Below are 14,178 nucleotides of genomic sequence, written 5' to 3'. Positions count from 1 at the left end.
CACACACACACACACACACACACACACACATATACGCGCACGCACACACACACACACACACACACACACACACACACACACACACACACACACACACACACACGCACGCACACGCACACGCACACGCACACACTCTCTCTCTCTCTCTTTCTCTCTCTCTCTTAGACAAAGCCAACCACAGTAACTAGGTACATATATTATGATCCAGATAAGAGGGCTGCTTCCTGTCCCCTTGAGAGGGCCATTCTTACTTTGGGTTTTGGACATGCAACACTGCACTCAGACACATTACAAACACACAGTATCCATGCATTACTGATGACTGACTTGGACCCACCTCACACTGTTTGTCTGTTTGTTTGATTGTTATTCGGTTAATTTGGTTAATAAATCCATATTTTAGTTGAAGATCCAACCTCTCGACTCCCTCTTTTGTTGTGGCCTTACCCCTAGGTCATAACAACATACATTAAATAAAAAATATTAAAAACCCCATGATATCCAGGTTAAGTAACTATTCATTTTTTTTCTTCATTTTTTCATTCTTCCATTAGTAACTATTCAGATCTTTCATTTCATCTGGCTACGAGAAAAAATAAACTTGACGTAATCATACTTGATCAACATTCCAAACAAAGTAACAAAACAACCTGACGTGCAACGAAGCCAAACTAATTAGCTTGGCTTGGACATTTGGGGAAAATCAAAGTACCAATCTCGACTGTACAACAGAGATGTTGTGAATGATTGGGGTCGCCAACGTTTTGTGACATCAAAATAGGGCCACCTTCCAAAAAAGGTTGGGAAACCCTGATATAAGGGTTTGTAAACCTCTTCTTGTCTGGCATGAGACATCAGTGAACTATCCTGTACTAATCAAAAATGACCACTAGATGTCAGGAGTGTGCTCCACAAATGTTGATGTCCCAAAGACATTTCACAGAGCTCTGTCAACTGTGTAATGGTTTTGTTCCTGTGTTTGGGAAGCCAGAATTAGAAATTCTTCCACTGCTGAGCCCAATGAGATTGGGGAGATTGACAGAGTAATTCTTCTGAGAGTCAGAAATACTTTCCCCTGAGAGAAACAACTTCATGGGCAACAGAAAGAGAGAGTGACAGAGAGACTGGCTTGCAGGAGACAAGCTTTCCTAAGATAAACAGACATGGGGGAGACGGGAGCAGAGCTGGAGCTCTAGACTGTGGAGGAAGTCTGGAGAAAAAAGCAAATTACAGCCTAGCAACTTAATCATGTGTTCCCCTATCCTTACTCAAGAAACTCTTTGAAACTCTCTCTCTCACTTGCTCGCTTTCTCTCTCTCACTGTCGCTCTCTCTCTATCACACACACACACACACACACACACACACACACACACACACACACACACACACACACACACACACACACACACACACAGCCATCCTTTTCTGAATTGTCCTGACAGGTCTACTGAGAGTACATGTACTGACTTCACCACAACCCCAGGGCATACATTCTTGTAAAAAGAAAGAGAACAACTGAATAGCTTTTTTCTTCCATTTTAAAATATGTTGAAACAGTAGGCTATACACATTTTATATAATTGATTATGATAATTCATTAGGTCTTTGTTTATTATCTTTAAAAAAATAAATAAAATAATAAATAATAAAAATAAATAAAATAATAAAATATCTTTTCATATTTTCAACTGTGCTCGCCAAACTTCCCTTAAATTTGAATGAAAGAGAGAACAGAGAGAATGGGAGGGAGATATATGATCTTAAAATTCTTGTGTCCCAGAGTCCTTGTGGCCAACTGTGATGGTTTGTTTGTAGTCTGATGGCATGCGTCGCTCCATAGGCCTAGGCCTACACCTAACTGCGTCAATGTTTGGCGTTTGTAAATGAAATAAATAGCTTACGCTGGCGGCTGGGAGTTCCTTGGGGACTTTACTGGTTTCCACCGGAGGATGGCGCTGTCGCCCATGTGTGGCCGTGATTTGAGCACTGTGTACTGTTTGCTGTGTGCTTGTGTAGGCTACTACTGCATGCATGTGTGTAACGGAGGGAGAGAGTGGGACGGGTCTACCCTCCGCCTCGCCACACCACCAGCAGCCGTGGTCTGTGTGTGTGAGAGAGAGAGAGAAAGAGAGAGGGAGCGAGAGAGAGAGAGAGTAGGATCCAACAAGCCCGTTTTACATGTATCCTCGCCGAACCGACACACGAGAAAAATGCCGGGCTAAGTGAGGACTTTGGGGGAACCAGCCGGACCACGCCGCTTGGCTTCTTGTCTTTTTTGTCTGTGAACGGGGGATAGGCTACGCGATCACCCACAGATATGTCGGGCAATATAGAGAACAAGCAAGGTAAGCGCAGTCAGCAGCTCCAGCAACCAGCTGCTTCTCTCTCTCACAAGCAGACAGACACCCACCACCGGGTGCCTCTCTCCCACGTCCCGATGTCTGTCGCTAGTGGGGTTTTCTGATGTGTAAGTGTGTGTGTGATAACGTAGGCCCAGGTTAGGTGTTGTAGTGCCCAGTTAACTGCTCGCCTGATCGTTGTCAACACACGGGTTAGACTATCGCTTGTATTCGGACTTCAACGAGCTTGCTATAGCTAACGGTTGGTTACAATGTGTCACCTGGGGTCTGTTTGTTACTCGATTAGCTACCCAAACAGCTGTGTTGAGCGGTTGTGGAAAGATGGTCAGTCTGTGCTTTGTAATTTTCAAAGGATTTACGACACAGAGGTCTGCGGGGCTTGACAAGGAATCACAGTTGACTGAGAGACGGTCGGTCAACAAAGCTCCTTCTGTCAGAAATGAGCAGACAAACTGGCTGTTAGTGTTTTTATAGGCTACTGTCAGTAGCCTATGTTGTGTTGGTTTATTTTGACGTGAGATTGACAGTTCATCAGGAGAAGAAAAGTTCTGTTCATTTTTGCATTGGCAAATCATGAGTCATGAGTGATGATTTTAAGATGATCGATCTGTGGACTTCGTAAGCTAGAGTAGGCCACTAGTTAATTATGATAGCTTAAGTGTTATAGTAACAACTTATGAATGCAAGTCTATTGGTAGCCTGTTCTGGTTATTCGGACTAGCCTAAGTCTTTTCCAAGTCTAAATTTCGAATTCCAGCGAAGCCTGTGTACAGTGCCCGGTATTTTCAGTTTCAGCATTTAACTTTCGGTGTTTTAGTAGGCCTAGTCTAACGTAGAGAACTTTCTTAAGCGCCATATGAACTTTTTGCAGCTACAGTGCAAATCGCTCTTGAATATGGGAGCATGCAGACTATTTGTGCACGTGGCACGTCTCCTCTGCTTATGACAACTTGCTGACTTTCTGACCAACAACAAATTAGTGTGAGTTGAGCCGACGATCATATCTGTGAAAATGCCGGCCTACAGTCGCTAGTAAGTGTGTGTGTGTGTGTGTGTGTGTGTGTGTGAGAGAGAGAGAGTGAGTGTGTTCCCCGGTTGCGTCAACAAAGTGATTGTGAACGTTTTGGAGGACCCCAAGAATGCGTCGCCTGAAGCTCAAGGCGGCTACACCTTCATACATTCCGCTTCTGGCTGCTTAAACCTGCCCTGACATCTCTCTGTGTGTATTTAGCCCTTAAACCATGTGGTTGTTCACTAAACTTTGAGATAGAGTGGGTGCTTGTGCACAAGTGTGGTCATGTACATTTAATGGGTCATAGGTCACCTGCTGACCTGTTGGCGTGTGTTCTGTGATGCTTATGGTTCTATTGATTTAGTGGATTTCCCCTTAGGGTGAATGTATGTGTGCGTGCGAGTCGATATGCTGTGTGTGTGTGTGTGTGTGTGTGTGTGTGCGTGCGCATGCAGGGGTGTGTGTGTGTGTGTGTGTGTGTGTGCGTGCGTGCGCATGCAGGTGTGTGTGTGTGTGTGTGCGCCCGTGTGCGTGAGTTCGCGAGCGCGTACAGGGAGAGAGCCTGCTCCAGTGATCTGTAAACATCCCTTTTCACGGGAGTCACAGCAACCACCAACCTGTGGTGTGTCTGTACATGTATGTACGTCACATGCCTTCTTAGCTTGGTGCTTTATCGCCATAGAAACGATAATCTCCCATCATAACTTTGCTTACAACCCAGACAGAAAGGATATAACTAACTAACACACACACACACACATGCCAGACAAGACTTTTGCTGCTTTATCTTTCTCTCTCTTTCTTTCCTCTCATTTGCTACCCCCTCCCCATCTCTCCCCTTTGGTTGGTATCCAAAAGTAAGTCTATGATGTGATGTCGCCAAAACGCCAACAAAACCAGGAAGACCATCTCCCCACCCTCCACTTCCCAGTGTGTGTGTGTGTGTGTGTGTGTGTGTGTGTGTGTGTGTGTGTGAGAGAGTGTGTGAGAGCTTAATCAGTGGGGGAAACCCTGTTAAGCAAAGTGCCCCTGATGAATGGGACACCAAGTACCAGCTCTGTGTGCATATGTGTGTGAACAGGAGAGTGGGAGTGAGTGAGAGTTTAAATCGGTAAAATCAGTAATACCCTTGCCAAGGGGGTCCGCAAGAATTAGGTCACAGTGTGTGGCAAAAGCGCTCTCTCTCTCTTTCTCTTTCTCTTTCTCTCTCTGTCTCTCTCTCTCTCACACACACACATGAAATGCGTATGTGTGTCAGTGTTTATGTGTATGTGCCTCTCTAGTTGTGGTTGTTTTTGTTTGTTTGTTTGTGCCATTGGTATGTGGTATGTCTTGTGACACACACACACACACACACCCCTCAATATTCATAAAGCTGTTGTGTACATTCAATCAAATACTCAACATAAAATTATGTGAAGTAATGTAATACACTGAAATACCACACGCACACACACGCACACACACAGACACAACCTTGGGACTGATACAGAAAATGCTGTGCTAGATAGTTTACAGTAAATGAGCACCGTAAATAAGCACATCTGAAACTGTGAGGGGCCTGAGGCTCGCTCATCACCTGTAGTTCCCACAGCGAGAGATGAGCTCTTCACCACAGCACTGCTCAGCGCTGCTGTCTGTGTCTGTTTGGGGAGCCTTTGTATCATTGGCCGAAGAGGAGAGGAGCTGCACTTTGGTTGACGGGTATATTTAGTACCCGTGCTAATACTCACTCTTTGACTGGCTACAACTCCGACATGTGCTCATCTATCACTTATTTTAGCTTGTGTGTGTGTGCCAGTGCCCGTGCCCATGCCCGCTCATGATTCAGAAATGCTAGTTCCTCATTTCTGGAGGATGGAATTAGTAGATGGCTTGAGGACACACCTGAATAACAAACTCTGGATCTGTCTGTGACTTGTAACTAAAGTGTTTTTGTCCATCTTTGAGTATATTTGCTAATCACTCAAGCACACACACTGCAACCGATACCACCGCCACATACACACAGAATACACACCCTAATGTGTATCCATAACTGTGTTTAGTTGCCCAGAGGAGTGTGTTTCCTAGTGTGTGTCACTACTCTGAGGTTAAGTGTAATAAGCACTGTAGAATTCAGACATGGCTAACTCTACTGAGGTGCTGTAATTAGAAAGCACGTTTCTCTCTTTCTCTCTCTCTCTCTCTCTCTCTCTCTATGAGTGTGTGTGTTCAGCAAAGGGAGTTTTCCCACAAAAGGCAAAAATGGAGATGAAGAGATTGAGTAAAGGATAAACGAATGAATGACAGATGTAGATACAGAGAGAGAGAGAATACAGAGAGAGAGGGGGGGGAAGGACACTGAAAACTACGAAAGAGGGGTTGGGATGGAGAGACTGAACTGTGCTTAGGGGGAGAGATAGAAAATGAGATGGGGTGATGGAGGGAGGCTTCCAAATGAATAAGAGAGAGAGAGGGAGACATAATTGTCTGACGTCATCATAAGGGTGATCATTATTCTACGTCAACATTGTTATCAGTGGTTCAGTGCCTTCTCTTTTGTCTGTTTCCATCTCTCTCTTATTCTCACTCCATCTCTCTCTCTCTCTCTCTCTCTCTCACACTCTCTCACTCTGCACAGAACAGTTTAAGCCCTAGGCTTGATCGATCTCCATTTGGACGTCATTAATTCATTCCATGTCTGACTGGCACACACACACACACACACACACACACACACACACACACACTTCAAGCTGTCTGTACAGTTGCCATGGTGACCGGTGAGGCGTATGGAGTCTGAGTCTTGTGTTAAACTTCAGGCAGTGTCCGAGTGTCTTGATGTCTGATGAGTATTGGCATGTGGAGCTGAGTGTGTACGTGTGTGTGTGTGTGTGTGTGTGTGTGTGTGTGTGTGTATGTGTTTGTGTGTGTGTGTGTGTTGGCTGATTCCCTCAGCAGATTTTCTGAGTCAACAAGGGTCACAGGACACTGTGTGTGCATGTGTGTCTGTGTGTGTCTGTGTGTGTTTGTGTGTGTCTGTATGTGTGTTTGTGTGTGTGTGTGTGTGTGTCTCTATGTGTCTCTGTGTGTGTGTGTGTGTGTGTGTGTGTGTGTGTGTGTGTGAGTGAGTAACAAGGTGAATGGGAGCAGTCTGTCTGGGCGGTGTGGGAATTGAGGGCATATGAATGGATTAAAGGCAGACGCTCAGTGCATGCGTATGCGAGTGTGTGCAGGTGCCTCTCCCTGTGTGGTCATACGGGACCGTGTGTATGGACATAAGCCGCTCGTATGGGGAATACTAGCTGGAATCGCCAACCGTTAGCAGGAGAAGCTGAGGTGCCGGATGGCCCTAACCTGGAAGAGACAGATAAGAGGAGTGGTAGGTCTCAGGGAAGCGTGTGTGTGTGAGTGCGTGTCTAAATGCTTATTTATTTACCATTCAAGAAGTAAACAAGTCCTGTTTTGTTTATCGCATGACCAGTTAGCTGACTGAGCTTCATTAGCTGACAACTGTCAAGGAGAGTGTTTGCATCTGCTGGTTTGCCTGGTGGCTGTGGAGTTTCAATTTTTCTTCCTTTTTCATTTTGTTCCTTTCTTCCTTCTTAGTTTTTTTTCTGGGCTTTTTTTTTGCCATTTCATTTACTGAAATCGCTGTTCAAAGCAGTTCCATATATATCATGTTTATTTTTGGAAGAACAAAACTGAAAATAAGACACAGACACTCAAACTGTGTGTGTGTGTGTGTGTGTGTTTGTGTGTGTGTGTGTGTGGGTTTTGTCAACGTGCTCATTTTGAAGTTCAAGGGTCAAAGTGTAAGAGAGAGAGGAGACAAAGATGAAACTAGTTTGAGAAACTAAAGGGATCTCTAAGGTTGGGACAGCGTGCTTGAGAAACAATAGGAACTTTAAAAGATTGTTTGAGGAGCTATAGGGATCTCTAAGACTGAAGCCACTGCGGTGCTTTGTGTTTGACTATCTGAAATCTCAGTTTGTGTCTTAAATAAAACGTCCTTGTGTGTGTGTGTGTGTGAGTGAGAGAGAGAGAGAGAGAGGTGAAGCAGATGATTCTCCCATCATTGCATAATTGTAGGTTGTTTGGTGGTGTAATATGCTGTTTTCAAAACATGCACGCAGACACGCACACACACACACAGAGAGAGAAAGAAAGAGAGTGAGCGAGAGAGAGAGACACAGACACACACAGAGACACATGCAGACACACACACACACACACACACAATCGTTGCTAACTCTCAATGGCTCTTCAGGTGAAGGTTAAATAAGAGTGGAAATGTACAGCTACCCTTCACTGCCACCCTTATCCACAGGGTTTAGAAACGCGGGACTTGCTAAACCTTTAAGGGCACGCAATGCACAAGGAAATTACCATAAAATGTCCCTTTACTATAATTTCCTGTGTGTGTGTGTGTGTGTGTGTGTGTGTGTGTGTGTGTGTGTGTGTGTGTGTGTGTGTGTGTGTGTGTGTGTGTGTGTGTGTGTGTGTGTGTGTGTGTGTGTGTGTGTGTGTGTGTGTGTGTGTGTGTGTGTGTGTGTGTGTGTGTGTGTGTGTGTGTGTGTGTGTGTGTGTGTGTGTGTGTGTGTGTGTGTGTGTGTGTGTGTGTGTGTGTGTGTGTACGTGTGTGTGGTTGTATGTACGTGTGTGTGTGTGTTTTTCCTGCATCAGCAGGAATAAAGTGTGTATAAAGCAGAAGGGCAGAAATAGTGTGTGTTGGGGTGGAGTGTCTGGTGGAATGTGGAACTCTAGACGCACAGAGGATGCCACCATGTTTAGGTGTGTGTGTGTGTGAGAGAGAGGGGGGGGGGGGGGTAGGGTCTGTGTTGTTGTGTCAGTCACATGGTGGTTGTTCTTTTCCCTCTGAATATAGTGTGAAAAAAAGACCAGACAAAAAGCGCGCGCGCGAGAGAGAGAGAGAGAGAGAGAGAGTGGTGAAAGAGTTCAGATCTGTTTATGTTCATGTGTACTGTGTGTGTGAGAGACCCAAATGGTGCCTGTGGTTATGTATATCGATTTAGTTTCATTTGACTTGGGCACAGTGGTTACCTAACATCTTATACTCCCTCTATATCTCTCTCTCTCTCTCTCTGTGTGTGTGTGTGTGTGTGTGTGTGTGTGTGTGTGATAGAGAGAGACTTAGACTGTGTGTCCTCTGTTTTGACTTCTTTTGCCACAGTCATCTCCGATCTGGTCACAGTCATAGTTGTATCTTATATGGTCTGGTGAAGGTTATCTCTGTTCTCTAATCAGTCTAAATTCTTGTAATGCAAGTCACAGCAGTGATTTAAAGCGTGCATGTGTGAATCCTGTTCTGCACTCCGCACTCACCTCCTACTGGTCAAGTCAGTCATCACTGTGCTTTCATTTGCTCAGGCATCTCTGCACTCTGGTGTTCTTTCCAAGTTATTATTGATCTGAAGTCACAGACACTCTTAAAGCTTATGTCACTGTCCACCATATTCTTAGCTTAGTAGTTACATCCATCCCTTTGGGTTCATTGTACTCTGTAGATAGCCCTGTCCATGTTCTAAGTCTTAGGGTCTGTCCCAAACGGAAAGCAGCTGCCAGCTGCCTCGCTGCCCTCAACTGTCTAATGAATCACTTGCCGTAGCAGGCATCAAGGTACCAGCTATGAACTTTGTTTCGGACGACCTAGCATAATTAGCAACACGGAACACTGTTGCCAGGATACCTACAGCTGACTTAATCAGTGGGAGTTGAAGGAGAAAAGTTCTAAAGAATCTTTGGTTGAAGGCAGCCTGAAGGATACATGTATGCTGCTTTCAAAATTCAGCAAAAACAAAGGTAGTGTTTTGATTTAGACATGTCTCAATAGACAGATAGACAGATATATACTTTATTGATCCCAAAGGGAAAATTCAAATTCAATGACTTGCTGCCACCGAATGCTATCTAAGAAAGCTGAATTTTGTTCTGTTTTGGCATGCCATGTCATGTTGATTAGTCATGCTTATTTGGCTCTCTGTTTTGCTCTTGCCCTAGTCTGCGTGGTCTAATAGCTGACTGTGGCTCCTGCCCTCTGCCTGCGGTAGTCCCATTCGGTTGGGTTCCTGTGAGTGTTCACATCACTATGTAGTCGGGTGCTGCCCCACTCATCCCTCTGCCACGAGGCCATTATTAGTCACATTCTACATTTAGTCCGTGTCTGTGCAGTTGGACCTAGTCCATGGGTGGTGTGAGGGGCTGGGGTCAGTGTGTGGAGCCGACGGGTGGACGGATGGACAGACAGATGGTGAATGGAAGGAGGATGTAAGGGATGGAGGGATGGATGGAGCGAGGGAGGGTGGGAGAGAGAGAAAGTGAGAGGAAAGGTGAAGCAGTAATGGCATGTCTGACTTTGTAATCAGCGCGGGTCATCCTGCTGACCTCCCGCTGTCATGCCGCTGTGTCAAAAGAGAATACCTCTCCTGCGGAGACTACAGACACACACACACACACACGCACACACACACACACACACACACACACACACATGCACAAATGACGTACACACACACATGCACAAATGACGTACACACACACACACACGCTGGTTAGATAATTACTGCAGGTATAGATTGACCTCTCTGCAGAGAGTGTTATAGATTGAGTCCTGCCTATTTCTATCAGTGCCCCAGAGACAAACACACAACCACAATCACAAAAACTACACAACAGACATAAACACACAGAAAGTAGTTCTCCAAAACTGGAAATCAAATAAATCTTGCCACATCGATCACTGGACAAATTTAATCTCAGAACACATTTCAATGGAGAAACACAATGCAAGCAAATATCAGCCTTTAAAGACACCTGGTCCCCATTTTTGACATTTCTAAATTCCACAAAAACATAACTACAAGCCGTGTACATTACCAGACACATTTACCAGACACATACCTCCCTCTTCCGTTGTGTAAAGTTAATTTATTTTCTTTTTCTTTTCCCTTTTGCTTGTGCCCCTGCAGCTATCACTTTACACATACACATAGGCACACACTATCCACACTCATACATAACATGTTTCCAAACCCCTCTCCCCTCAAACACCCTAACCGTGACCAACTAATGTGAATCTCAGATCATTCTACTCAATCGCTAATACAGTAATACGTCCTTATGTTTGTCAACTGTCTTGTCCCTCTGTTGTCTGTCTGTCACCTTGTTGTGTCTTATATGTTATGTGTTACACTCTGTACGTAGTGCTATAATCCCCCTCCCCTTTATGTACCCAGGGTCTCACTAAACTGGGTGAATGGTTACGCTAGGAGAAAGTAATGCACTGTATATAATTAAAAAAATGTAAAAATAGACATTTTGTAGGTAAGGTTAATGCCGAATCCATCCATTTACTTGGTTTTCATATAAATGTGTCTTGGGAGGTGGCATTGGTGTCAGCTTTATAAGAATTTGTATATATTGTGTGTGTGTGTGTGTGTGTGTGTGCGTGTGTGCGTCGTGTTTGTGGGCAAGAAAGGCTCACGCCAGAATGGGCGTGTCATTTCCTGTCTGTGGCCCCGCCCCTGATAGTCACACAATACTGCTTCCTGTCCCGACCCAGAAGCCATTGTTCGGAACGGAAACATATACACACACACACACACACACACACACACACACACACACATATACGCACACATATACACACACACATTCACACACAACATGAGTCTTTCTCACAAAAATCAACCTCATCGTTTACACATACCCATATAAACACTAAAAACACGCACACACACACACACACACACACACACACACTCACACACACACACACCCCATTTCCTCAGAAGCATGCATTCCAGAGGCTGAGGTCAGAGGTGTCCAGCAAAATGTCTGAAGAAATGTGGCGTGTGTGTGTGTGTGTGTAACAGCTGCCACCTTGTGTGTAAGTGTTGTTGTCATTGTTAATTATCCAGCCTTGTGTGTGTCCATTGTGGTTTGTAGAGGGAGAACAGCTGCTGCTGACTAGAGGGACAGTATCTCCTACCTCACTGTGATCAAAAAACACACACACTCACACATACACACACCCTTGCATATTTACAGCCTCTTACCACTAAATATATCTATCGGGCATTGGTCATCAAATCCTAATGACAGAAGTCAGTCTGCCCTAATCAGCTTCACTGTCTGATCTGATCTGTCATGGTACAGTATATGGTACCAAATGACAATGTTCTACTGCAGTATGTGCAGTCAGTGTGACCTTTGTGTATGGATGGCTGAGAGACAGCAGTATGAACAGGCTGTGCAGGGGTCCTTCCAATAGACTGTCAGTGCCCTATACAACCATGGCATCAGAAATGCCCCTTTTGCAAGGTGGCATTCCTATCTAATTCCTGTGTATAATGGCAGGCGTAGCATATAAAGAGAATTTGTGTGTGTGTGTGTGTGTCTGTGTGTGTGTCTGTGTGTGTGTCTGTGTGTGTGTGTGTGTGTGTGTGTGTGTGTGTGTGTGTGTGTGTGTGTGTGTGTGTGTGTGTGTGTGTGTGTGTGTGTGTGTGTGTGTGCGCGCGTGTGTGTGTGCGCGTGTGTGTGTGTGCGTGTGTGTGTGTGCGTGCGTGCCTGTTTGTTTGTTTGTGTGTGTGTGTGTTAGAGAGTCAGAGAAGTAGTGCTGGAAGAGGAGAAGACAAGAGTTATGGAATTCCTGAATGCCAGTGAGCCGGTGTATACTTCCTCTTCTACATAAGTTCATTTAGGCTTGCTGATGCTTTTGTCTAATGTGACTTGCCAATAATAGAGAGCAATCAAGGTATAGTGAACAGGAGACATTGTAATAATAAGTACTTCATTGGTATAAGGGATGAACTGGATGTGGATAAGAGGGTTGGACTGGACAGAGCAGAAGTGCGAGTGCAAGTTGAGTGTGTTGGGTGGTCAGTGGTGTTAGGAGAGGAAAAGATGGGTCTTCTAGAGGGTTCTGAAGATGGAGAGGGACACCCCTGCTCTAGTAGAAACTGGTAGTGTGTTCCACAATCGGGGTACTACAGAAGAGTTGGAGTTTGGATTGCTGTGAGCATGCGGGCGGCAGTGGCAGGTGGCGGTCAGATGGTTGCGTATGTCTTTATGAGAGCATTCGAGTGGGTGGGTGCAGAACTGGAGATCACTTTGTAGGCCAGCATTAATGATTTGAATTTGGTGCGGGCGCCCACAGGTAGCTAGTGGAGCTCAATGATCAGTAGGGTAGCATGTGCCCCTTTGGTTTGATTGAAGTCCAGTCATGGCACTGCGTTCTGGATCATCTGTAAAGCAAGGTACAAGGTACAAAAAAAGGAAAAAAGCTGCAGGGCATTTCCTGTATTGTGGTTCTGGCACGTTCACATTGGTATTGGCCAACATTTGTTTTCTGAAGAACTAATCATCAGTATGCAAATTTTCATGATCATCCCATCAGAACACATGGAACTGGTTAGGTGATTGCTCAGCAACATTGCTCAAAAAAAGTTGCCCCAGGTATCATCACCTTAAGGGTTTCACTGTACAGGCCGCAAGGCACGTTGGAAGGGCAGGACAGTTGGCGAGGCATAAGATAACCATGACCTGTACCTGGAGTTGGGCGACCATGGCAACATGGTCAGAGAAGGTCTGCTGGTCACCCATCATCACACCTAAGACACCTTTTATTTTAATATTAATATTGATTTTAATCTTATTTGACCTTATTTACCCTCTCACACGCACGTATGCACACACTCGCTCTCTCTCTCTCTCTCTCACACACACACACACACACATGCTTTTCTTCACACAGAATCCTTGTCATGTTGTCATTGTAAGGAAATGCTGGTTTTAGTGGTGATGGTGGAGCTGTGAGCTGTCTCATTCCTCATCTGCAATCTCTTGATTTTCTTCTCTCCTTCCTGCTCATCTCAGTCTCAGCAGGTGACATTGGTATTTAGTTGAAAGGTCTTATCATGCCAAGCACCATCAATATTGAGATAAGATGGGTACCTCTCAGGTTATTGTGATGCCATACAAATGGAAAAAAGATGGGTACCTGGGTAGGTTATTGTGGTTGTTTCATATGACGTGTATACAGATTTGTGTTCCTGGCGGCTCAGTTAGGTAACCCGACTTAATCTGTCTTTCGCAAAGGTTTGTTGATCTGATACTGAGCTGTCTCTTGCTTACGCAGCTGTGATGGCTGTGGAGTTGAGTGTTTGTGATTGAGTGAACAGATTTGTCAGATTTCGATCAGTTTCTGTTTTCCGGATTTTGTGTCGCACAGTAGGATTAGCATGAAGGCATGTTTTTTTAAAAACGTATAAAAACGAATACCTGTTTTACCAGCACAGTGACTTTGTGGGGAAAAAAGTGTGGAACTTCCTTAGTTGAAAGAATTCTGAAGAACTTCCGTTGCTGACATTCTTTCTTAGGATTCTTAAGTCTATGGCATGCATTGTAGTCATATCTGTTATATGTCTTAAATGGCCAAGATACTGAAGCTTCATAAAATATGTGTGTGTTTTGAACATCTCTATGAGCGTGGCCTATTTTCCCACTCTGATGCAGCCCATAATAGACTACTATTTGTATTTATTCGCTCCTGAACTGTCAGATGCACGTCACACATAGCTGAACCAGGAAGAAAAAAATAACACAATAGCGTGCTGACATCTATAACAATTGAGCAACAAGAATGTGTTATTAATAGAGCATCATCCAGGATGTATTACTTGACTTACACATAGAATCAACCTGAAGAATATAGCTTCAGACTAAGATACTAATGGTAAATTAAGACTGAATGAAGCTATAAATTGGTAATAGGTGTTGGGAATGAATTTGGGAATGGGGG

At 44.6% G+C, this 14,178-nt stretch overlaps 1 protein-coding gene across 1 annotated transcript in view; it reads left to right on the top strand.

Moving 5' to 3' along the window:
* The first annotated feature begins 2,069 nt into the window (after positions 1-2,069).
* Positions 2,070-14,178, top strand: part of rapgef1b (Rap guanine nucleotide exchange factor (GEF) 1b) — a 34,511-nt gene continuing 22,402 nt past the window's right edge. The window contains exon 1 of the mRNA XM_076284840.1: positions 2,070-2,347. Within this exon, the coding sequence (XP_076140955.1) occupies positions 2,320-2,347 (28 nt within the window). The 5' untranslated portion in view covers positions 2,070-2,319. The remainder of the gene's footprint in view (positions 2,348-14,178) is intronic.

Source organism: Alosa pseudoharengus, unplaced genomic scaffold, assembly GCF_046254945.1.
Source record: "Alosa pseudoharengus isolate Yale_2024_CS ecotype anadromous, Long Island Sound unplaced genomic scaffold, YU_APseudo_1.1 YU_APseudo_1.1_scf_14, whole genome shotgun sequence".
Classification (NCBI taxonomy): Eukaryota; Metazoa; Chordata; class Actinopteri; order Clupeiformes; family Clupeidae; genus Alosa; species Alosa pseudoharengus.
The sequence above is the reverse complement of the archived record's forward strand: the minus strand, read 5'-3'. Positions and strand labels throughout refer to the sequence as shown.